At 47.7% G+C, this 23,118-nt stretch overlaps 1 protein-coding gene across 2 annotated transcripts in view; it reads left to right on the top strand.

Moving 5' to 3' along the window:
- The window catches only part of IGFBP2 (insulin like growth factor binding protein 2), a 60,495-nt gene extending 37,531 nt beyond the window's left edge, over window positions 1-22,964 (top strand). The window contains exons 2-4 of one of the 2 annotated variants that reach the window (XM_083865243.1): window positions 16,453-16,676; window positions 18,056-18,196; window positions 20,009-22,964. In XM_083865243.1, coding sequence (XP_083721369.1) covers window positions 16,453-16,676; window positions 18,056-18,196; window positions 20,009-20,176 — 533 coding nt within the window. In that variant the 3' untranslated portion in view covers window positions 20,177-22,964. The remainder of the gene's footprint in view (window positions 1-16,452; window positions 16,677-18,055; window positions 18,197-20,008) is intronic. The other variant, XM_083865244.1, reaches the window with a different exon arrangement.
- The last annotated feature ends 154 nt before the right edge of the window (window positions 22,965-23,118 follow it).

Raw genomic sequence — 23,118 nt, 5'->3', positions numbered from 1 at the left:
CCAAAAGGCTCTTCTCCAGCTTACAGTGGGTCTTTCTAGACTGATTTATTCCTGTGACTCAGTGAGGGTTAGATTTTAAGCATTTGCTTCTCTCCACTTCCAAGCTCCCCCAGCATGGCCATGCTGCCTTTGGGGCAAAGGAGCAAGATGCACTTCAGACTATTTATGGCTTGTTCTACAGTTTCATTCTGGGAACATCACAGGGAGGCTGATGGCTGTTTTGATGCCAAATATTCATCAGCCTTCTGCCATTTTCCAAGTTAATTTGTCTGGATGACTTCTCTGATGACTTCTCACATTTTCCACAAGCTGATGCTCTAAGAGTTTGTTCTTTTGTCTGCCTCTGGGGCTGTTTCATTGTGTGGGTGCTTCTCCATTTTCTGTCCAGTTTAAGGATCCAGGCTGACCTTGTCAATTGTGGCAACTGATCGAGGCCACTTCTGTAAGGAATCATCATCTGGAGACCTCCATCCCAGCTCCACTGCAGTAGGTGTGATCTGAGCACTGCCCTTTTCTTTGGTGGAGGTTCTTGGTTTAGGGATCATTCCACATGGTGTCAGGTCATCTCTTAGGGCATCCATCTCTGATGCTCCCGGGTTAATTTTTCACAGCTTTACAGCCAGAAGGACAGTGCCCCATTTTCAAGCCTGCTTCCTCATCTAGTTCAGACTACAGATTTTTGCTGTGTGAATGGCTGTTTTGACTAGAACACTACAGAAAACATTTGGTCTTGACTTTAAAATCACTCATAACTTGATACACTATCACAACCCTTTTGTAAACTATACCAGTGGCTAATTATTTGGATTGTCCATGTTTATGTAATTCAGTAGTTTTCATCTCAGTAAAAGCTGCATATTTGTAAGAGTTGTTAATTCCTTTTTGTCTTCCTAGACTTAACTATAGGTGTAGTCAAATTTTTCCTGGTTGCCCTTTTCCTTTCTAGTATCTTATCTGACCAATCTGTCCTACTTTCTTCTGTGGTGCTCCATTATACATATTAGGGACAAGAAAGATGCTTGTGTGGAATTAATCTCCACAAGTTTTATTCACTTTTGCTTTTCATTATTGATAAGCAGTTTCCGATCTCCTCTTCTCTTACACCTCCTTAAATAATAAATATCCTGGTTGCCCCATCAATTTACATAGTATTCTGCAGACCTCAAAAGAGGCAAAGTCCTGTCCCACTGATTTCTTGTCTTTCCATGCATCTCCCATGCTGCTGTGGGGGTACTGGGAGCAGAGGTGATACGGCTTTGCAGGGAAGGACCCACATACTGCAGTCTAGGTGTATTTTACTCCTTTGAAGCTCACTGGGAATGGAAGACCTTCCTAATTTCCTTTCACAGAGGGGATGACATAGCAGCTGGTGATATTACACATGGAGAGAGTGTGGAAGTGCCCTGAAACTGGACGTGTCCATTCTGCCTTCTCTGGTCCTGTAACAAATCCTGTCTTTGAATACAAAAGCTGCATTACCCTTCCTGTGAGGTGTTAAATGCCACCAGTAACTCTTCCCTGTTGACTACAAACCCTTCCCTCAAGCATTGCCTGTTTGCTGCTCCTCCAGGCATGCTTTCTAAGTGATGTAGGAGGGAGTAGTAGTGAAATGAGTTGTTAACTCAGCTCTTGTAGTGTTAGGGATATCTCTGTTGTGGAGGAACTTGATGATGAAGAGATCTGTGGCTGTGTAGGGAGCAGCCAATTGAAGCTGGTAGAAATGAGATCAGCTCAAGGCTTTTTTTACCCTGGTATTCTTCCTACTGGTATTCAGTAGGAAGACTCAAATGTAAATATGATGATTGCAAGCACATGTGGCTGTGGCTGTTCATCTTGAGACCTGTTCAGTGAAAACTGGATTTATCTGTTTGCCAAGAGCAACATGCTTTTCCCTTTAACCCTCAGGAAGCCTTTCAGCTTTAGTCTGGCTGACACCATCATGGTTTATTTAGCAAGCCAAAGCATGGTGAGGCTGAGGGAGTGGTGTGAGAGGCCACAGCTGGGCTTTGTGAGACACAGGAATGGGGCAAGGGAGAAAACAATTAGGAAATAGCAAGTGTTCTGGTGCAGAGTTTTAGAGTGGGAATTTGTAATATTCAGTGGTAAATAGCTGGTTAATCAATGCCAGATTGTCTCTTGGAAGTTGTCTTAATTACTTTAGCCTGTGCCAGACACTGATATCCTTGAAACCTGAAAAATCCCATGAGAAGGTGCTTTCATTGGTCCTCAGCCAACATGTTTCACTGTATGACAAGAGCGAGTGCTGATGGGCTGGGGCCATCAGGGCAGCACTGGGGGTGGCACTGGAGGGGTCTCTGTGTCAGGGCACCTTCATCAGGAGCTTGCAGTGAGTTCCTTGCTCTAGGGTGGTGTCCCAGCTCTCCACTTAGGCAGGAGCAAGAACTGCTGCTGCTGTTTTCCATGTGCTTTGGCTTTGTTCCTGTGCCCTTAGCTCATGCCAAAGCCTTCTGTAGTTGCAAAAAGGCTGGGCATTTTTATTTCTTTTTAAAGAAGAGGTGTCCTGGCTCCCAGCCTCTCACCAGGGCCGTGGTTGATTTTGGAGGCATGCACGGCACACAGCAGGTGCACTTAGCATTCTGAAGGTCACACCTTGGCTAAGGGGTCTTCAAAACCTGTCTCAACAGGGTATAAAGACCGGCACTGTGGTGTTTAGGTCTTTCTGCTGACTTGTTCCTGTGGGCTGAGGGGAAAGCTATGAAGCAGGAACAAGAAGATCACTATTTTTCAGTTTCATTTGGCATTCCGTGAAAAGATCAAGCAGGGCACAGAACTGAACTATGAAGGTCGCTCCTGTAAGAAGCTAGAAATGGCCTTGATATATAAATGATATCTAAAAGGAAGTGTAGAAATTCACAGATGTATGGCTGGCTAAGAATTGTGATAATCCATGTGCAGCCTCTGGCTTGGAAAGTCCCTGTGTCATTGGTTTCCAGAAGCAGAGGAGATGATCAGTCATTACAGACCTGATATCAGCTGCTGGTCACAGAGGAGCAGCTCATTCCCTGACTGCTCCCTGTTTCCCTGGGAAGCATTGCTGCAGAAGCTGTCTGCTGTCCCCTCTCTCTGTCTTGGTTGAAGGGGGGGTCAGTGTGGGTTGAACAGCAGTACCTAAATTCTCTGCCTTCCCTAACTTTGGAAGATGAGGTGTCCTTTTGAAGATAACTTGAACTGGTATTTCCACAGGTGGAGTCCAGCTGGGTTCAAGTATAATGCTTAAAGAGAGATTTTTTTCATAGGAAAGATGTCTCTGCTTTGTGCATACGAGCTGTGCTGGAGGAAGAGGAGGGCAGGGAGAGGTTTAGAGGCAGTAATTTGCTCACTGCATCCTCCCAAGGAATCCAGAAGTTTGTCTTGTTAAAGACAGGTCTATTTTCCTCTCTAGTGAAACAAGAATGCCTGAGTAATTATCAAATGCACAGGAACATCCATTACCAGTTTGGGATAGGAAGTGCAAAGTAAATTACATTCTGACTCTCTTTCACTTCACTTTTCAGATACTTCTTTTCCTGGGTTTGGAGTCTTGTTGGACTGGGACAGGAAGGACCAGGGGAGCTCATTCGGCTGCTGCTAGTACGCCTTGCTTTTTGCTCGCTTCAAGGGTGGCTTTTGTGTTTAGACAATGGAGAAAAGATACCAGGCAGCAGGGATAAAGGATGGTTGGACTCAGCACTGCAGCATGAAATCGAACTGGAACACAGCATTGGGAGAGCTGACAGTGCTTTGAATATCTTATTCTCATAGGAGGGGGTCAGGCAGGACATTGATGCCTGCTACCACTGGAAGAGTTGAAAGCCACAGAGTTCACAAGGTGAACTTGCTGAAGAGGATTCTCTTGTACATGGCAGGCAGGAGAACAAGGAGCTGAGGTCAGGGGACACTTGGGAGATGGCTGGTGGGCATGAAAAGCAAGTGGTGGTGTAATTGAGGAGCTTCCTTCTGGGTGCATGAAACAGATTGTGGGGATTGCTGCATCACAGCCATGACGTGTGGTGGTGTCATGAAGCATCACTTCAGCCACTTACCCTAAAGCTGCAGTAGTCTTGATTTCAGCAGCTCATCCTGCTTTTAGCAGGTACAGAGCTCCTGGGCTGCCTGTGTGGGTTACAGTCTGTGTTAGTATTAAGCAGCATAATGTGTTTGTGTGCATTTGGTGCTTCATGACAGTCAGGTGGCCAGCTGAGCAGTCTCAGCCTCAGTCTGCAGTGGGAGAAATACTGTCTGGGATGGTGCCCATCCCATATCGTGGCCTGAAAGCTGTGGATGGATGCTGGGCATGGGCCCCTGTGAGGATGCCACGGGCCAGTGAAGGTGCCCAAACTCCTTGTCCCCCAGGAGGCACCAGTCCTGTTCTCCCAGTGGCTGCAATATACTTGGTGTGTCTTAGTGGGAAAAGAGCCAGCCTTACAGCCAATGCTGCCCTACATTCCCAGCTACTGTGTGCCTGGCTTCTGGTTTCACAGGGAAACAGACATATAGGAGCTGGCAAAGGGCATTTCAGGTAACCTCCTCAGTCTGGGGGCATGAAGGACCCTTGTACTTTCTGGAAGGGATTCAAGCTCTGCATGTATGAAATGCAGGCTTCCTGAGCTGGGCTTTTCTGTTGTTCAGGCCACCTGGAAGGATGTGCCAGAGGAGTCTCACAGTGTGATTGTTTGTGAGCAGTAGCTGGCAGCAGCACAGCCAGCACTGGGTGGTTGGAGGGGGACATGGGGGCTGTGTTTTGATTCTGCTTTTCCTGTTTGTTGTAACTTGGCAGAGGAAAAGTTTCAGAGACAGCAGGGGCAGCAAGATCCTTTTTCTTTTCTTTCTTCCTGACATGTACTACACCACCTTCTGCCACTAATTCTGATTTTTTTTTCCTGGGGAAACAGAGTGGGAAGGGAGGACTGGTGAGGTTGAAGTCTGCAGTTTTGAAGCAGATAAACCCAAATATTTAGCATGGTATTTATTGTCTAGAGAGGAGACTTTCCTAAAAGCAGGCCCAGAGATTGTGAGCAGCTGTCACAGTGGCTTTTGTTCCTGCTTCAGGTGGGATTTCAGTGGAAAAAAAATTTAAAAAGGAAGAATGAAAAAAAAAAAGCAAACTTCAGCCCCACAAAGTGTGCTCCCCAAGGCCTGTTCAGAAAATGGAGCTAAAGCAGCAATAAAGTCAAGTGCTCAATTAAGCCAGATGTGTGTGCTTTAAAACATTAACAGATGTGGCAACAGTGGCTCTAATGAAGAGGAGCTTTATGGACCAAGTGTGGTGGAGATCAGTGCGGGTGCCCGTTGCTTCCTGATGGGGAATAGTGCAGCAGTGCTTTTGTTCTGGGGACTGATGAAAGGGAGTATGTAGCTACTGGGGGCTGTTGTTCCCCACTGTCTCCTTGGCTCCTGTCCCCTTGCCTCTAGGATGGTTGTGGTTACAGTGCTTTCCAGTTGTGGTGGTCTGTCTGAGAGCAGGGCAATCTACCTACTGACAGCCTCCCACCTTAGGGCTCCTGGGATGGTTTAGTGCCCACCTTGATAAGCTCCTTCCCCAGACCCTATGCTTGGGGACTTGCATGCCCTTAAATGACTGCTTTGAAAATTTGCATTTAGCTTTGAAAATTTGGGGGTTCCGAAATACCATAGACAAAGGCCAGGTAGAAGCTGTTGCATGCTGTACAACATGAGCAGAGTACAGTGTAACTGTACTTGTGCAGAGCAGCTGTCTGGGCAGTGGCTGGGGAGGCTGACCCATGCCAGGTGTATACTATGTTCAGGGTTGATTTGGAGGAGGATGTAAACATCCATATGCCACAAGTCAGTTTATGGTGTTCGGGGTGAGCTCTGTGGGAAGGCCAGTCCTTCTTGAATCCAGAGGGATTCCCTGCACTTCCTTGCTGAAGTTCAGTGTTTCACTATTTGGGTTGTTTACAAAGGCAGGAGGGGTTTTCTCTAACTTGGGGGCCATCCCACCCAGTGTATCATCAGATCCTACTTTTCAAGGGCTCTTTGCCACATGCCTGGATCACTTCCAAGACGTTAAGTAGTATCTGGCTGAGAAGAGGATGCTGTATTTTGCTTCCATTCAGTGGTTCAGCCGGGTTATCACATTTATCTCCATCACTGTGTTCTGTGGTGGTCTGTTTCTTAAGCTTTGCAATGCATCCTCCTTAGGAATGCAGCTACTGATGTTCCCCTGTCTTTTCTTCCTTCCTCTACCACAGTTTTATGACTCTCTCTTCCTGCCTTTTGCTCAGCAGGAGTCTGCAAACTCCTGAGTTTCGAAGTTGGCAACTTCATGGGTGGTCCAAAAGAGAGAGTCATTTTCAAACAAAATGAGATCCAGCCCTTTTTTCTATAAAGGCAAGAGACCAAAGCAACAACATCAGAGTGAAGCAGCAGGCTGCCTGGCACTGCTTGCCTCACACCTGTGGAGAGGAAACGTCCCCTTCTGAAGGCCAAGTGGCATGGATGTGGCTGTGCTGTAGGCTCTGGAGGTTGGAAGTCACTGGGGGACCGTAAAGGTACCTTGCATTACTTGCATGTGCATGGCCCTTGGATGCCACAGACAGTTATTACAGATCAAATTGCTGCCTTCTGGTGGAGTGTCCATGAGTTTGAATGTTTCATTGTGTTCCTGCACACACACTCGTGTGTGTGTGCCAGTCAGCAGTGGGATGAATCTGCAAAATCTTAATTTTGTCAAAGCTCCTGGTTATTTCAGTAGCAGTGTTGTATCAGTGAAGATTTTATTCTTAGAGAATGGCACTTGCTTTGTTTCAGTAAATGCACATACTAAGATAAATAGTAAATGTGCATAACAAATACACATGCAAGATCTGGTTCAGTCCCTTCTCATGGAGTACTTGAACCCAAGGGTTCAAATTCAGCTCTGCCTCTAGTTGGGAGAAGGGTAAAATAAGGGTTAAAGAAATTGAGCAAAGTGACTGCAAAACTGACTGCCCCAAGAACAAATGACCAAAGTGTTTTGACATAACCTGAAACAATTGTGGTGTTGCTTAGCTTGGATGTTGAATGAGAAAAAAACACAATCTGGGAACAGCTTAACTTGTGGCTTAAATATGGGATATAGTAACTAAGTAATAGCCCTCATGAGGAGGGAAGACAATGACTGTGAGTGCTGGAAGCAGGTAGGAGATGCTCATGGGCAAAAAAGGCACAAATAAATTGCAGCAGCTACTACCTACGGTTCAGTGCTCTGGTTTTATTTGGAGGCACCTGTGCTTTGTGCCTGGGGAATGCAAGTTTCTGGGGAAAAAGCAAACAGGGTTGGCTTTAAGGGCTGGTGCGTGACTCAGGGGCTGTGTGGGGACAGTGGATCCAGCAGACCTTAAGGTGGCTGTTGGGCTCTGGCAGAGTTTCTGAGAAGGTAGGAAGAAATTACTGTAATAATAGTATGTTTTGAAAAAGGCAGACTTCGAGGAAATGTGCAGTGATATTTGGGTGGGTGGTGAGGGGAGCTCTGGCCTGAGCTGCCGTCTGGAAAATTGACTTTGGAAAAGTGAGATGTTATTTAAAAACTAGTAATACAAATGACTGAAGTTCATTCCATTGGTATGCATAATAACTGGAGAAGCCAATGTGGCTGAGAAGGGACATTGCAATACCAGTGATAGGTAAGAGATGGCTCTCACAGGCAGGATGAAGCACCTTCTTGTGTTTTAAGTGGTTTTTGCTTTATTCATGGGTTGTTTTTTGTTTGATTGGGTTTTTTTTATTCCTTGTTTTGAGGCTTTTCCAGCTTTCTTGAGGGTGCAAGGTCAGACTTCTGGCTGTGCTGCACACAGCCTTCCCAGATGGTGCAGTACTCTGCTGCAGGCTCCTGGTTATACTGTGTCCAGAGCCACATCCCTACCAGCCATTGGTCCTGGTGGGGGTTGTGAACAGGCACCAAATGGTTACTCACAAATCAGTGAATTGCAGTTGGACTTCCAGAGCCTGAGGACATCTTCTTGGTCAGCTTTTGTCTATCCTTGAGGAGCTAGAACAGGCAGAGGGCATTGTCAGAGACTATCTCCCTTAGCTTTTTAAATGATGGAACCCACAAAATTCCCCTCGGTCACATCTCCTTGAAGCAAGATGTCCTATATTTGGCTAAAGCACCCTAACCAAGAGACATGGACAGATGTGAGTACTTCCTCTACTAGTCCATCTCTTGTTTGTGCAGGTTTAAACTGATCTTTGGCAGTCTGTCTCCAGCTTGCATGGTGTTTGCTTGTTGCCACCTGGACCTGTAAGGGTAATAATTTAAAAATAGGAGAAAAGGTCCTGTATGCTATAATTTTTCCCAAAATGTGTGAGGGAGGCAGAAACATTTAGTGTGATTTTGAAGTTTCTTGTTTGTGATGGTGTGTCCATCAGTCCTTCATCAGTCCTTCCTGGCGGGCTGCAGAGGGTCATACCAGGGAATCAGCCTTGTTGAGATTCACAGCTCCTTGTAATTCTGGCAGCATCTGGCTCTCCTGCAGGAAAGAGAGGCCCAGCAGCCTAATGCCAAACAGACATCATCTCCATGAACATGCAGCCATCCTCATGGAGGCTGTGGTAAGGAAAACTCATCTGTGCTGGCATACTCTGGACTGTGGGATGCCTTGACAGATTTGCACTGAGGGTTAGAGATGAGCCCATGTTTCCATTGTGGCAATACAGGTAATTCAAACACAGCAGTTAAACCTATAGGAAATAAATAAGGTGGTTTTGTGTTTCACTTTTTTTCTGGAAATTCATAGGAACCAAGGATTTAGGCACTGATCTTGTACTAGGAGTTGGTTCAGGTGTTTTGGGGTGCCTGAAGACCACACAGATGTATGTGAGTGAGTGGGGAAGGAGAGCAGAAACTTGGCCTGGTAAGATTAATGGCTTGTTTCATTCAGGCAGAAGCCCCTAATGACTAAGCAGTAACTACTCTGGGGATTTTACAGAGAGGGTCAATGTCAAATTGGGAAGCTGCAGTGCAATTAATTTAAGCTGGGAAGTGTTTTCAAGTTAATTCATTTGGTTCTGCTGGGAAGGTTGGAGCTTTGCAGAGGGCTAATTGTAGAACTGTGTTGAAAAGACTGAGATACGGTTCACTAACAAGAGGGAATGCTTTTATGGTGGCAGGGAGCTCGGAGAGCCTCACTCAGCAAAACCTTCCAAACGCGTTAAAGGTCTTTCCCCTGAGCATGCTGCCTTCACACATGTTGAGGTTAAGTACATGCACAAAAACGCTGTCATCAGCCATGAGATGAGACCCTCTGGCTCCTTAGCCTCAGCTTTTAGGTAAATCCAGAGTGTCTCTGCTGTAGGTGTGAACTGGGGATGTACAGCAGCTCTGTGCTCAGGAGAAGTGGTGAAAGAAAAGCAGGATTGTAAGTGGAAGCTTGTTAAATGAAGGGACTTGAAGCATTTTCCTGCATTTTTGAGGGTCCTGAACAGCATTCTCACCATTCTTGGCACACAGTGAACTGCTGGTGGGGGAGAGAGCAGAGTGTCACAAACAATACATGCAGGCTCACTGCTGGCAGGAGGAAGGCTGGAGCAGACCTTCCCCAGCAGTGGTTTATGCTTTGCTGGGTCTGCACAGAGTGGACTAGTAATGTGCTACATGGCCCTTCAGTCAAATAATTTGGAAAGAAAGCTAACAAAACAAACCCTGCTTTTTGGTCTCTCCTCAGCCTGGTTGCACGTTTCCATGAAATGGTGGAAACTTACTATTTTTGTGAATTGTGTTCCTGTTTGAGATGCAGTTGGCATTTGCTGACGTGTTTGTAGATATATTGGGAGGTGGAGGGGGAGGAGAAGTAATAGGGAGACAGGCAGTCATACAAACGTATGCACATGCAGAAACAGAGACAGGCTGTGTAATTGCACAAGTCTTGTATCCTTGGGAAACCAGTCTACAAACATGGTTAAATAAAAGAAGAAAAGACTGAAGTAAAGCCTGGGGGAAGGGACATCTCAATCCATCTTCTATCCTCATCTGATACCAGTTTCATGTCAGTATTGCTTCTCCCTTGGTGCTGAAGGGCTTTGTGTGCAGAGGTGCACAGGTGTGCTATAGAGCACTGTGCAGTGGTAATAGGTTTTCCTCTGGCTCTGGCCCTAGGTGGATGGAGGAGGGAAAGTTGAGCTCTCCAGCCACCAGGAATAGGCAGAGAAAAGAGAGCAAAGCAGGCTGCTGAAAGCTATGCTGCCCGGAGTCAGTGTCCCTGGCACTTTGGAGGAGCATAAAGCATTTCCTGTAGGATGCCTGAGTCAAAGGAAAGCACTGGGTGCCCCTTGGATCACCCCTCGGTGCCAGCTGCTCAGGGCAGGGAGAGAAGCTTGCTAAGCAACCCCTGGCCAGAACATGCCGTTCCCTCCCCAGTCCTGCCTTCCCTGCTAGTAGAGATGGGCTGAAAAGATCTCATGGCAAAAAAAAGAAAGGGTGTTTGCAGAGCCCTAGGGCTTTTGGCCCCAGGAGATCTGAGAGTGCTTTGTGGGCAGCTTATCACAGAGGTAAAGCAAGTTCTTGGAGACCAGTGCAGGAATTTTCTGGCTGTGGTGTGCAATTCCTCACTGATACTGAGCAAGTTGGTGTGATGAAATAACCCTGGGAGTGCTGGCAGGCAGAGAGTCCCGGGGAGCTTTTCAGCAGATGGAGAGATGCTCTGAAGTGATCAGTGTCCCATGCTAGCCTGTGTTTTTTGAGAGATTGGAATGACTGGCCTTCAGGCCAGTCCTCTCAAAAGCTGGATGGTACAGACACCTCTGGACTTGTAAGTCCTTTGCAACCAAATCAACAGCTTAAACATGACATGTTGCCTGTGCAGAACTGGATGAGACTAAGCAGAACAGGCTGCTGGCTGAGGAGAGGGGACAGGAAGCAATATGGGGGTGTTCCTGTACTTGAGTCCAGAAGGGGTCATGCACAGCTTTTCCCTCTTTAGGTCTGCCAATGGCTGTTAAACTCAGTTTAGATGAAATAGCTTTGGTTTCTGAACTGCCAATGGCCAGGAGGAGAGCAGAGGAAGAATTGATCTGTAATTGTCTTCTCTTTTCTCCATCCCCTGAGCATCCATGGTTGTCCTCTGTGAGAGATGCTGTTCCAGGGCAGGTGATGCTGCTTCTCTGATGTGTGCCCTTCTCCCATTGCCCCCTCTCCTACACAGCCCGTTGCTTATGCTCTCTCTGTGTCATTTCCAGATGCACTTCTGTGCAAAGTGAAGGGTGAAACTTGAGTGGGTGCTTTGGTTTCATCTGCCTCTGGACAGCTGCATCCAGACTGGCTTGATGATGCTTGGGGCCAGGCCATGTACCACATTTTCCCTCTGCTGCTGGCTGAGAGTGGATGGATGCTGTGCCACGACTTGGTGCTTTACCGGTTGGCAGTACAAATCAGCAAACCCTGGGTCCTTTTTGGGGGTAGGGTGTGGGCCAAGGGTCCTGGGTGTAAGGGGGTGGGCTTTGTTCTTGGCAGTTCCTGCTGTGAGGAAATTGCAATGCCAGTATAATCCTTGTAGGCAAAGTTTTTCTGAGGTTTCTGAATTCCAGGTCAGAAACACATACACCAGAGCTGTTGCACCTTTGCCCAGGGCTCTTTGCAGACTGATGAGGCAGAGGTCACCGGGACTGTGGTTGGGGTTTGTCTGCTCCTTCCCTACCTTCCTACAAGCAATTCTTCTGCTGGGGGTGTTGTGCATATGAAAGAGCAGGCTTAAAGGCTCTGTCTGGTCTCAGGCTGCACAGGACAAGCACCGACTTCCTGGCAGCCTGGGACAGGCAGCTCTGCTCCTTAAAATAAAAAGTTGCAACCAATAAGGCATTTGAATTATCCTGAAATGCTAGAACTTGCAGACACAAAAAGCTGAAAGAGTTGGAGGCAAAAAAGCCTCCAAACCTTGATAAAAGATGGATGACGCTGCTCAGGGTGAAAAATCTTTCCATGGATGCTGCATTCCTGCAACCCTAAATGTGCTCACTCCTGTACATGGTGCAGTGCCAGACCAGGATTTGGGCTTCTGCATTTGCCCATATATTCCCTGCATTGCTTTGGGCAGCACACTCAAATATTTCTGTATCTTGGTGCAATTCAGGATGAACACCTTTCTGTCTTCAGGGTAATTAATGAACTGCAAAGCCCTCAGACATCTTCAGAAGGAAAGTGCTGGCCAGTGGAGGCTGTGATCGCTGCAGGAGGCAGATATAAGTCCCCTCCAGCCCAGGACACAGCCGGGACCCCGAGTTAGTGGGGTTTCAGGCAGGGCATTGAAGGCTACTTGGATGAAACTTTCTGTGAGTCTGGGACCTTAATCAGCATTTAAACACCCCAGGCAGATAAGCAAATGCACGTGAAACCCTCTGGACTAACTGTTGATGAAGGAAAGCAAGCGCAAAGCAGCACTGGCAAGGGTGGCTGCAGTCCTTGGCATGGTGTGTGCTCCCCGTGATAGAGCCTGGCCCTCCTGTCCTAAGTGAGTGCTAATGGCTCCATCCCGTTCTGCAGCCCAGATACGCTTCAGGGCTCTTCAAAGGGATAAAAATATATTTTTAACCTGAGGCAGCTGCCTTTTTTTGTGTGGTACATTTTTTTCTTGTAGCTCTGGAAGTGACAGGTTGTTTTTCAGTCCCTCTGTTTCTCAGCTGTCTCGGCAGAGGTGCCTAGAGGTCTCAAACCAGATTCCCGAAAATTTGAGCACTGGAAATTGGTAGTCACTTTTGAAAATGTTGGCGAGACAGTGCAGCTCCCTGCAGATGTTAACTGATGGCCATTTGAACAGGCTTTTTCCTCAGCCAAGTCCTCGCCCCATTGAAGCAAATGGGAATTTTCCTTGAAAAAGGCCATAAAGAAATCGTTTTCTTGGCAAGTAGAGAGGTGTTTCATGGACTCTACATCAGCATTCAGGAGAACTTCAGCTATCTGCTTAGATTCCTGCCACACTTGTCCCACCCTGCACAAAACTCTCTTCCTTTTGATCTAGAATAACACAGGAGATGTTTTCCACATGCCATAAGAAAGAACTAGAAAATAATTGTTTTGGAGTTTGACACCACTCCCTTACAGATATTTAGTGTGAATTGAAATTGGTCAGCAAAAAGGTGTTGGCCAGGATGACAGACAGATTAGGGCTCTGTGTCTTGAGGCTATTACATACCTGCCCATCCCATGCTAGCAGGGATGGTAGGTGGCTTCATTAGTTCATGGATTGTGATAAACAAGCATGACTTGCAGCTTTTGCGCAGCATTAAAAAGCATTATCTGGCTGTAAGAGGGGTTGTTTGGCTTGTGACATGCTCTGTGCTGTCCTGATCTCGAGTCTTTATCACTCCAGTCTTCTTGTTGCTCCCCGGCCCTTTTGCTCTTTCAAATGTGGTCCATGGTGCTCAGCCTTCTCCTGTGCATGCATCTTGTCCTGAAAGAAACACTGATGCTCTGCAGTGCTAACTGCAGAAGAGGGGTTAACCTCTTCTGTCTCATCTTCCTTTCCCTGTGATAAAGCCACCCCTGGAAGCTCCAAGTCAGGATAGCTTCTCCTAAGAGCTTTGGGAGAGGGAAAAGCTGCGATGGGCCTCTGCCATCAGCCCCAGGTGGACCAGTCCAGCTTGGCAGCAGGGTCAAAGGCATGGCTCACCATGGCTGACTTGGCCTTAGAGAGGAGAGCTTACAGTCAATAGCAGCTAGACCTTCCTGGCTGCTGAGCCAGTCTTGCTCCTGTGATGATGCCTGGGGAGCCAAGACCAATCTCTCCTGTCCCTGGGTGTGTTCATGCACATTGGCTTGCACACTCCACTCCCATCGGTGGTTTTCTTTGGGCTGATATTTGTTAGCATTGGAAAGTGAGAAAAATGAGCAAAAATATTATCAGAAGCAGGTTTTGTGAATGAATCAGCCGACAAGAGGCTTACCAGCTCGCCTGCATTTACTAGCACAGTGCTTATTTGGGCAGATGTCTATATATTTTAGTTGGAGGCAGGAAGGAGTGAGAATGGATGGGGGAAGACATCACTTCCAGTTTGCTGCTTTTCTGTCAGTTTGTACTATCTTTTTCTGAATGAAGCAGGGGACTGCGGTGTGTCTGAGAAGCTGCTCTGCTGCTGCCCTTGTTCTGCTGTTGTTGACAACTTGGGGGGCACCAAGGAGAGGAACACAAAAGAGGTCTTTAGTCTTAGAAGGCTAAAATATTGCTAAGCAGCTTGTTGAGGATCGAGCCTGGCCAGCCTTGCCCATCTCTTCATGGTGCTTTTTTATTTGATCCTCTCTAAAGGCAGCCTCATGGCCTTCTCTCTTCTCACTATGTGTTTCTAATTAACGGGGAGACTGGCGTAAAAACAGAGTATTCCTGCTCAAAATATTGCTTGTCAGACTCCTAGGATGATGGCCAGATGGCAATCACCAGACAGCAGCCTAGACTTTGAGCTTGCCCATCTGGCTATCAAACCTGGTCTCAGTTCTCATCTGGAACCAGAACTGAGGAAAGTAATGGACTTTGCCAGATTGGTTTTGCCCCATGTTTCCTTTTCAATTGCTACCTAAGCAGCTAAAAACCTGCAGACCAAATGCATTTAGTGTTTCTGGAAATTGCGAAGAAGTTCAAAAAGATACTGGACAAATCCACTGAGGGATGGGTCTTTTGGTGGCTTTTGAATCCTGTGGGTCAGATGCAGTCTTCAGCCACGAAAGTGTTTTTACTGATGATGTGCAGCACAGACTGGGAATGGTCCTTCTGCTCCCAAGCACCTGCTGATGGTTTCTCATGAATGGCAGGCTGGGCTGGATGGCTCCTTGATCCAGCCCACCTGGGCCATTGTGGCATCAGGAAGCTGTATGTTTGCTGAGTCAGTTCAGACAAAATTCTTCTCGCAGTTTCTCCTTTCTGAGCTCGGGGTTGTAATGCCTGAAAAGGGCTTAGAAAGCTGTGGCAGAAATAAAACACTTTCTAATAAGATTTTTCACTCTGTCGTGACACTAGGGCTATGCCCTGACAAAACATCATCATGCAGATTCTGAAAAAAGGAACTGTTAACATCTGTAAATGCTCTGTATGCTTGGTCCTCTGAGAAGCAGGAGAGATCTATAAATTAACCACTGTTATGTGAGCTAAAGCATGATGCTTGCCCTGCATCATGCACAGTTTGATATGATTTCTTTACCTCTAGATGAGTGCCTGAGTTCCATAATGCTGGAAAGCTGAAATAGGAGGTGCCAGAGAGAATTCTGATGCTGGGAAGTTGGGTGCTACAGTTCTTCCTTGGCAATACTGAAAGACACTTCCTGTTTGTCACCACCACCAAAACAGCCTGTTCTGTCCCCTGGTGTGGTACCTATGGAGCTGCTGAAGTGGTCTTATATAGAGATACAGAGACATACAAAGCCTGGCCTGGTTTATTGCACTGGGAGGTGATGTGCATGTGTGGGTTCAATCCTAATTTGGACTGGAAGGGACCTGTGGAGGTCTCGCTTCAAGTCCCAGTTTAATTCAGTGTCAGCTTCAATATTATATTCAGCTATAGTATTAATGTGCTTGCTCAGCCAGATCAGAGCAGGCAACAAGGAGTGATCAGCTGTCACCTCCTAGGTGTTTGGAGCAAACAGAAGGAATTGAGATCTGTCCTCATTGCCACTGCAAAGTCCAAAGAGACTGATGTCTGCAGCATTGTGACCATCATGTCCTGCTGTGGCAAGGTTTGCTCTCACAAATTTGTGGTGAATTGGGAAAATGCATAAAGCACTGAGCAGAGGAAATTGAAAAAGTCCAAAAATCCCTAGATTTCTACTAACTGATTTTGAAATGGCTGAACTAGCTGGGATCTTGTGGCTTTCAGCAGTGGCAGAGTTTTGCCTGTTCTACTGTCAGCAGAAGTGGCCAAATGCAGAAGTAGGTAGAAGCTACATGAGTAATACAGTGTATGACAAACAATGGGAAAGATGGTATGACAAGGATGATGATCACTGAAATGGCAGGATCTCCAAAGGATGTTAAGGTGGCCACATGGCCACAGAACAGAGGCAAGGTATTCTTGAAAGCAGGCCTGAAAATTTATTTTAGCACATGAATATTGAGTAAGTATTCCTGGAGATACTCTGAGGGATGATAGATGGACTTAAGGTATTGTTACTAATCACTGTGGTTTTAAGTGTTGGAGCTGAAGTACACTTGGCATCTCTAATCCAACTGGACTTCTGATGGGAAAATTGCATTCTTGGGAAGTAATTTAGAAGGTCACAGAAAAGCCAGAAAGAACTTCTCCAGCAGTGATTTCCCTTGCTCTATAAACTCTCTTTTAGAGTGGTAATAACTCCAGAATGAAAGGATCTATTCTCACCTTCCAGATGAAAGGGCTAATGCAATTTAAAATTTTTGCATGCAAAGATTTTATGGCTTGGTAACCAGCCACGTCTGAAAATGATCCAGGGCAGGATGAACACGTGAGGCAGCGCCTGACTGAGCTGGACGCTTTCCTTGTCTGCCCCGTCTCCTGCAGATAATGGCGATGACCGGTCTGAGAGCATTCTTGCTGAGAACCACGTGGATGGCACCATGGGGATCCTGAGTGGAGCTGGAGGGAGGAAGCCCATGAAGACGGGCATGAAGGAGCTGGCAGTGATGAGGGAGAAGGTGAACGAACAGCAGCGGCAGATGGGCAAAGTCAGCAAGGCCCATCACAACCACGAGGACTCCAAAAAGTCACGGCTGTCGACGGGCAGGGTGAGAGGGCAGGGCTGTGGGGAGCTAAGGGGGGCAGGTGTGGGCTCAGTGGGAAATGCTGAATGCAAAGCCTAAGTAGCATCTGCAATAAACTGTCTTAAAAACAGAAAAAATAAATTGCAAGTAAAAAGTGGGGAGAAGCAAAAGAGGAAAAGCAAACATTTTTGGCCTGATGCTAGGGCTGAACACACCCTCTGATGATCTTTGATATGTTGGTCAGAAGGCATTATTTTCATTGCAGCTTCACTTCCTGAAGTGGGGCTTCTACTGGCTCAGCACCCACCTCTGCAGGGGCACAGGCATGCCCTTTGCCCATGGACTGGCTTTCTCAGACTCTTTTTCCCTAAGCAGGCATGGCCCAAGGGGATTTGAGGGCCAGAAGCAGGGCCGTCTGCCTGCTGCAGGGCAGCCTCAGTCCAGGTTAAAGGAGGCCACAAGCCCCGAGGATGACCTGTGTGACTGCACTGTAGCAGGGAGAGTGCTCTAAGACCTCCCAGTCTCCTTGCCCATCCCTGTTATTCAGTTCTTGGCTGTGGCTTCCCTCTAGTGGGAAGCTTGCTCAAGGCAACTAGATGGGATGGGAATGGGGATGGAGATGGAAACTCACCCCAAAGGGTCCACAATATACATCCCTGTAAATATACAGAGTATTAATATCTGGGGAGCACAAGGACAGGAAGGAGCTTTTAAGAGTCCTCATGCCTTCCAAGGACTAGGCAAAACAGAAGTTCAAAATAAAATGCAGGCACCATCAACCTTGAGAGCTCACACACTGCTGCTGCTCCTTTGCAACAACAACAAAAAAAAAACTTCACCCACTGCAAAAGCAGAGAGGTGTGGACTCAGTTTGGCTCCCATCAGGCATATTTCAACCACACTGCCTTGACTGGAAGCCCTGTCTAGGAGCAAGAAGGATGCCTCCAGAGGCTGGCTTTAGGTACTCCGATTCCCAGGTTTTCCTCTCCATTCCCATGGAGCACTCTCACATGTTTTTGAGTTGCACTTCCGGGCCAAAACTGCATCACAGGTGTGTGCTCTGGGCTGTGCTTAGGGAAACCCTCCTGTCTGTCCAGACTAGCCCTGCTTCATGTCACTTGTCACCACCAGTGGGAGCCATGGTAGCCTCTCTGAGGTATCCCCTGTGTCTCCAGGACTTGGGACCTGCTATTATGTTGGCTCTTGGCCGCATCAGGTACATGAGTGCATGTTTATGCACAACTCTAATTTTGGGTGCAGCAGGACCCAGTGGCAAACACGTGTCTTTAGGGATGCACATGTGTTCATCCTTACTGGTGTTCCCATTGTCCACAGTGTTGATGCTGAATGGTACCATTGTCCTGATATATTCTTTTTTTTTCTGCTTTCTGGGCTGTTTTCAGACCCCATGTCAGCAGGAGCTGGATCAGGTCCTGGAACGCATATCCACCATGCGCCTGCCAGATGAACGAGGGCCCCTGGAGCACCTGTACTCCCTTCACATCCCCAACTGTGACAAGCATGGCTTGTACAATCTCAAACAGGTAAGTGGGGAGCACGGGAGCTCTGGGGCTGTCTATGCTTCCAGCAGCTGCCCTTGGCTCACTGTCTGTCCCCACCATGTGCAGACACAGAGCATGCATAGTTCAGGGGTGGGCTGATACCCTGTGCATGATGCGAGGTGTGGGGTAAATAGGAAATGCTGCACGTGGCATGGACAGGTTTAGTTACACCCAGGTGTATCTGCAGCCACAGGTTTTCAAGTGGAGATGAAATCCACATCCACGTGTGGCTGTGGACAGTCCAGAGATGGAGAATCCGTTTAGTTCTCCTTCCCTACAAGAGCTGCTTATCTGTCCAGTTCTATTTTCTTGAACTTTGAGCCAGGTCTTGCCCTGTCTGGGCCCTGAGCAGGAGAAAAGCAGAGAGGCACTGAATACTGACCAGTCTTGCAGATAAAGCAGAAGACACTTCTGGGAGTCAGGAGGGTTTCTAATGTACTTTACTGCTTTTCCTTCATAAGTCGAGGCTGGTCCCACAGCTCCAGGAGGGATTCCTTCCAGGCAGGTTAGGGGTTGGGGTGCAGTATGTTTCTGAAGGTATTTATAGGACCCAGAAGAACTCAGAAGACTTGTGTCTGAATTCTGACTTCCTGGCTTCATCCGTGCAAAACCACCAGGTGTCAGTGGCTGAGGAACGGGGAAAAAAGTGCCAGGACAAAACAGCAGAACAACAGCTGGGGCAGGGTTGACTGGAGTGACCTGTGATTAGTACCTGGATATGTGGATCCCTTATAGCCGAGCCTTTGGAGGAAACACATGCTGTTTTCATGGCTAGGCCTTTTAGTCAGGGTTACTTCTACTTCTTGATCAGAAGCATTATATTTAAAAAAAAAATAAAATAGGTTGCTCTGAGAGAATCTCCCTCTGCTGTCTGTTCTGCTGTCTCTCTCACTTAGACCCTCACCCATTCACCCCTGAAGAGCCCCATGGGCTGGCTGGATCCCCCAGCATAAGCACACTTGGAAGGGCTGGATGGAGCAGAGCTGGTAAATTGCCTGTAGGATGAGGCATGTCTGGGGAATGAGCCTGGACACTGCAGTGATGCTTTGTGTGCTACAGAAATAAGAACAGTCTCTGCTGCTTCTTGTGCCTGGGGAACAAGTCAGCCCGCTCTGGCCTGCTTGGCGTAACCTCTGCATCTCTCACTACATGCTGTTCAGAAATGTATCTGCTGGGGCTGGAGGGATGAACATCAGGTTCAAAGTGTCTGCAGCACTGCAGGGCAGGAGGAGGACAATAACTATTAGACCAAGAAACTTTTCTCTAACAAGACTGGGAGGACAGAGTCCAGGTTCACATGCACCATGGCCCCCATCTCTGTTCTGGGATTAGTCAATCTTTGGTCTGGCTGTAGGGGCCTTGATCTCATGTCTGTTCAGCCTAATCTGCAGGTGAGAAGAAACTTACACAGCTCCTCTGTCAGTCTGTCCCACTTCTCTTTCCCAAGGCATCTTTGTCTCTTTGGATTCTTTCATCCACAGTTGGCAAAGGGTGATGCATTTCAGGAACACTTGTCCTTTTGGTTCATTAAAATTGTCTTCTTGGTCCCTGGCACAGCCCCTGGGGTGGAGTCCAGTCCTCACCTTGGATTGCTGGAGTAATACTGTTGGTGCAGCATAGGCCCTGGGGGGTTTGAATACAGCATCCCATGGATTTTTCCTGAATTTAAACTAGTGCCAGATAACCAGAGAAACCTCAGCTCTGCTAGTGCTGGGGCTTTGGGCTGGGTGGCCTGGGAAGTGGTTTGTTTTGTCCTTCTCTTGACTGACACCTGTCCTTTCCCTCTCCATGCAGTGCAAGATGTCAGTGAATGGGCAGCGTGGCGAGTGCTGGTGCGTGGATCCCATCCACGGGAAGGTGATCCAGGGTGCACCCACCATCCGCGGGGACCCCGAGTGCCACCTCTTCTATACAGCCCATGAGCAGGAGGACCGGGGAGCACACGCCCTGCGGAGCCAGTAGACAGATGTGATCTTGCTGGCTGGAGGTGGCTCACTGTGGCCCCAGTGCTGGATTTTACATGGGTTTCAGCGTGTCTCTTTAGGCTCTGGAAGAGACTGGGTGCTGCCCTCCTTCCTCAGCTGCCTGGTTCCTGGGGAGGGGAGGGATAACGGGAGGGGAAGGCAGTGGGGGATTTACAAGGAGAAGGGACTGCTTTCTTAGTCTTTCACCCAACATAAACCAGAGAACTGGTCTTTTTTGCTCCTCGCCCTGCAGCCCTGCCCTCCCTGCTGCTTTGCGGCATCTTTCTGCACCCTCCAGCACAGAGTGCCATGTGCTCCCTGACCCCTCCCAGGGGACAAAACCCCTTGCTATGAGTGGGAGAGGGTAAAAAAAACTGTAAGAGCCCAGCCTTTCCCCCCCTTTTTCTCTCTTCCCCAAGACCAAAGACTGTAAATACTGTCACCTGCCTCTTGTGTCCTGCCAGTCAGTCTCTTGTGCCCCAGCCCAGCCATCAGTCCTGGCATGGGATGTTGTGTGGGAGGGAGGGAGGGAAGGAAGAAAGATTCCCAGCTGGAACATACCACCACAGTTGGGATGTGTTCCCCAAAGAAGCAGTGGTGAGGGAAAGGGCTAAAGATGAGACAGCTGCCACCTTGCCCTGTAAAAACGCTCTTGGGTGCTTCCTTTGCTCATGCTGGGGCACAACCAACTCCACAGGGACCCGGCTTCAGCCACTGGTCTAGGAGTATGGGGCCTTTGGGTGATAGCAAAGCTAAATGCTTGTTTTTCCAAGGGATTTGAAGGGCTTTTGCACAGTATTTCATAGGGTCAGCTTATGCCGAGGGAGCTAAAATGAACTTGCTGAGGCTGGGTGGAAGGATGCGTGTGTAGATTTAGGATAACAAGCCAGGGAATGTCTCTCTTTCTCTCATTCATTTTTTCTTTATTTCTAGATAGGAAAAAACAAAACAAAACATCTAAAACCTGCGTTCCCAAGCAGCTGCCCTTGTCCCTCCATTTTTGCTTGGGACTGAAGTGAGCATCTGTTATTCAGCACATAACTTTTTCTTTCTTTAAGTAAATTACAGTATGTATCTTGCTTTGTAAAGGACCTCACACATACACACACACACACACACACACACTCCTCTGCCCACGTACACATTTGTATAGATGAAATACAAGTGATTCCAGGTGCTCTGAGAGGTTTTGTGCTGGACATGCTGAGGAGAGATGTCTGCTGTTAATTCACCTGTTGATTTCTTTCTGTACAGAACACACTGATGCTGAGAATAAATAACTTCCCTATTGCCTAAGCAAGGAGGTTTTATTATTTTCTTCCTTTTTTTTTTTTTTTTTTTTTTTTTTTTTTTAATATGGATGTCCTTATTAGAGCAATTGCAAAAACCCTCACCTTGGAGTAAATGTCTCAGGCTTTTCTTAAAGGTTTGTTGTTTCTTGTCTCCCCTCTTGAACCCACATTTCAGATTCGAAGTGTGAACGGCACAAGTGGGCTCTGTAAATTAGGGCCCTCATGCCTTTGCAGGGGTTTGGACATGGCAGTGGAAGAGACAGGGGAAGGACCCCCTTTGTGAAGTCGGGATGGGCATATGTGGATGTGTATGAATGGGAGCACATGAAAGAAGAAAACACACCTCCATGCAAGACCAAGTAACTGTAAAAATGATGCTACCTGTTTTCTGTTAACATCTGAGGGTGTTCTGCTTTTTCATATAAAACTTGCACATGCTGGCTGTCATCTGCAGTTTGTACTTTGTTTTGTGTAGGAATAGGAAAGTTTTCTTATGTTTGCCTTCTTCCCTTTTAAGAAAGCTGAGCTACATAAAGTTGGAATAAATTAAATAGGATGCCAAAAAACTGTTGTCTTTCCCCTCCGCAGTGCTTGCAGGATGTTTCCTTGCCTAATGCATTACATGCAGATTTGTCCCTGTTCATCCTTTGTCCATGGCTGACAGGCAGTAATGGGAGCTGACCTTTTTGTTGTTACTCGCCCTGGTTGTGTGAGCAGGGAGGAACTAGTGCCACTCCTTCTTTGCCTGGCTATATTCCTGCTATACACGTGGGTCCTTGTGAATCTGTTGGGATAAGGCAGGGAGGTAGAAGCTCTGTGTGTGTGACCAGAGTTTGGCTGAGCTGCTCCACTCACTGTGGGGCTGTGGAGAGAGGTCCTGCATCTTCTCCCAAGGTAAGAAGTCCTGCCAAAGGGAGTGCGACAGTAGAGCTCAATGTTTGGCATCACAGAGAGGCAAATAATAATAAAAAACCCCATCACTACATTCAATTAAATCTGCAACACTGAAGGAGAGACTCTTTGTGAGCCCCAACATCCTGCATCCATCCAGGTGGCTGTGGTATCCCTTTGGACTCCCCAAAGAGAGGCAAAACCACTGGGCTTCTTCCCCTTCTGTTTTCTTCCATCCCCTGCCATGAGTTTCAGACTGACACATGTTGAGGGGCTTTCCAGTGGTGAGGAGAGCACCTGGAAACGGTATGGGCACAGGAGGCAGTGAGTGCATGGGGCTGCAGGAGAGGGGAAAGAGGACAGGCAAGATGAGGGGCAGGATGTAAGCTGAAGAACACGAGAAAAGGAGCACAATTAATATCCCGTTCTGTGCCTGTGGGGCGAGCTGGAGGTGGCTCTGGTGCTGCCATGGGGGGAATGCTGAGTAGCAGGATGGGGCACAAGGGTGCTCCGAGCCAGGTGCTGCCCAAAGAGGGCGGGAGGTGACAGAGGTGCCCAAGCCCAGAGCCCAGCAGTGCCTGGGGCCATCATCCTCCTCTTCAGGGGCTGGAGGGGAACAAACACGAGCTGTGACACCTCCACTAGCCCAGGAGCTAGTGACACTGTGGAGCTGTGACACCCCCACAAGCCCAGGAGCTAGTGACACTGTGGAGCTGTGACACCTCCACTAGCCCAGGAGCTAGTGACACTGTGGAGC

Source organism: Zosterops lateralis, assembly GCF_965231275.1.
Source record: "Zosterops lateralis genome assembly, chromosome: 7".
NCBI lineage: Eukaryota > Metazoa > Chordata > Aves > Passeriformes > Zosteropidae > Zosterops > Zosterops lateralis.
The sequence above is the reverse complement of the archived record's forward strand: the minus strand, read 5'-3'. Positions and strand labels throughout refer to the sequence as shown.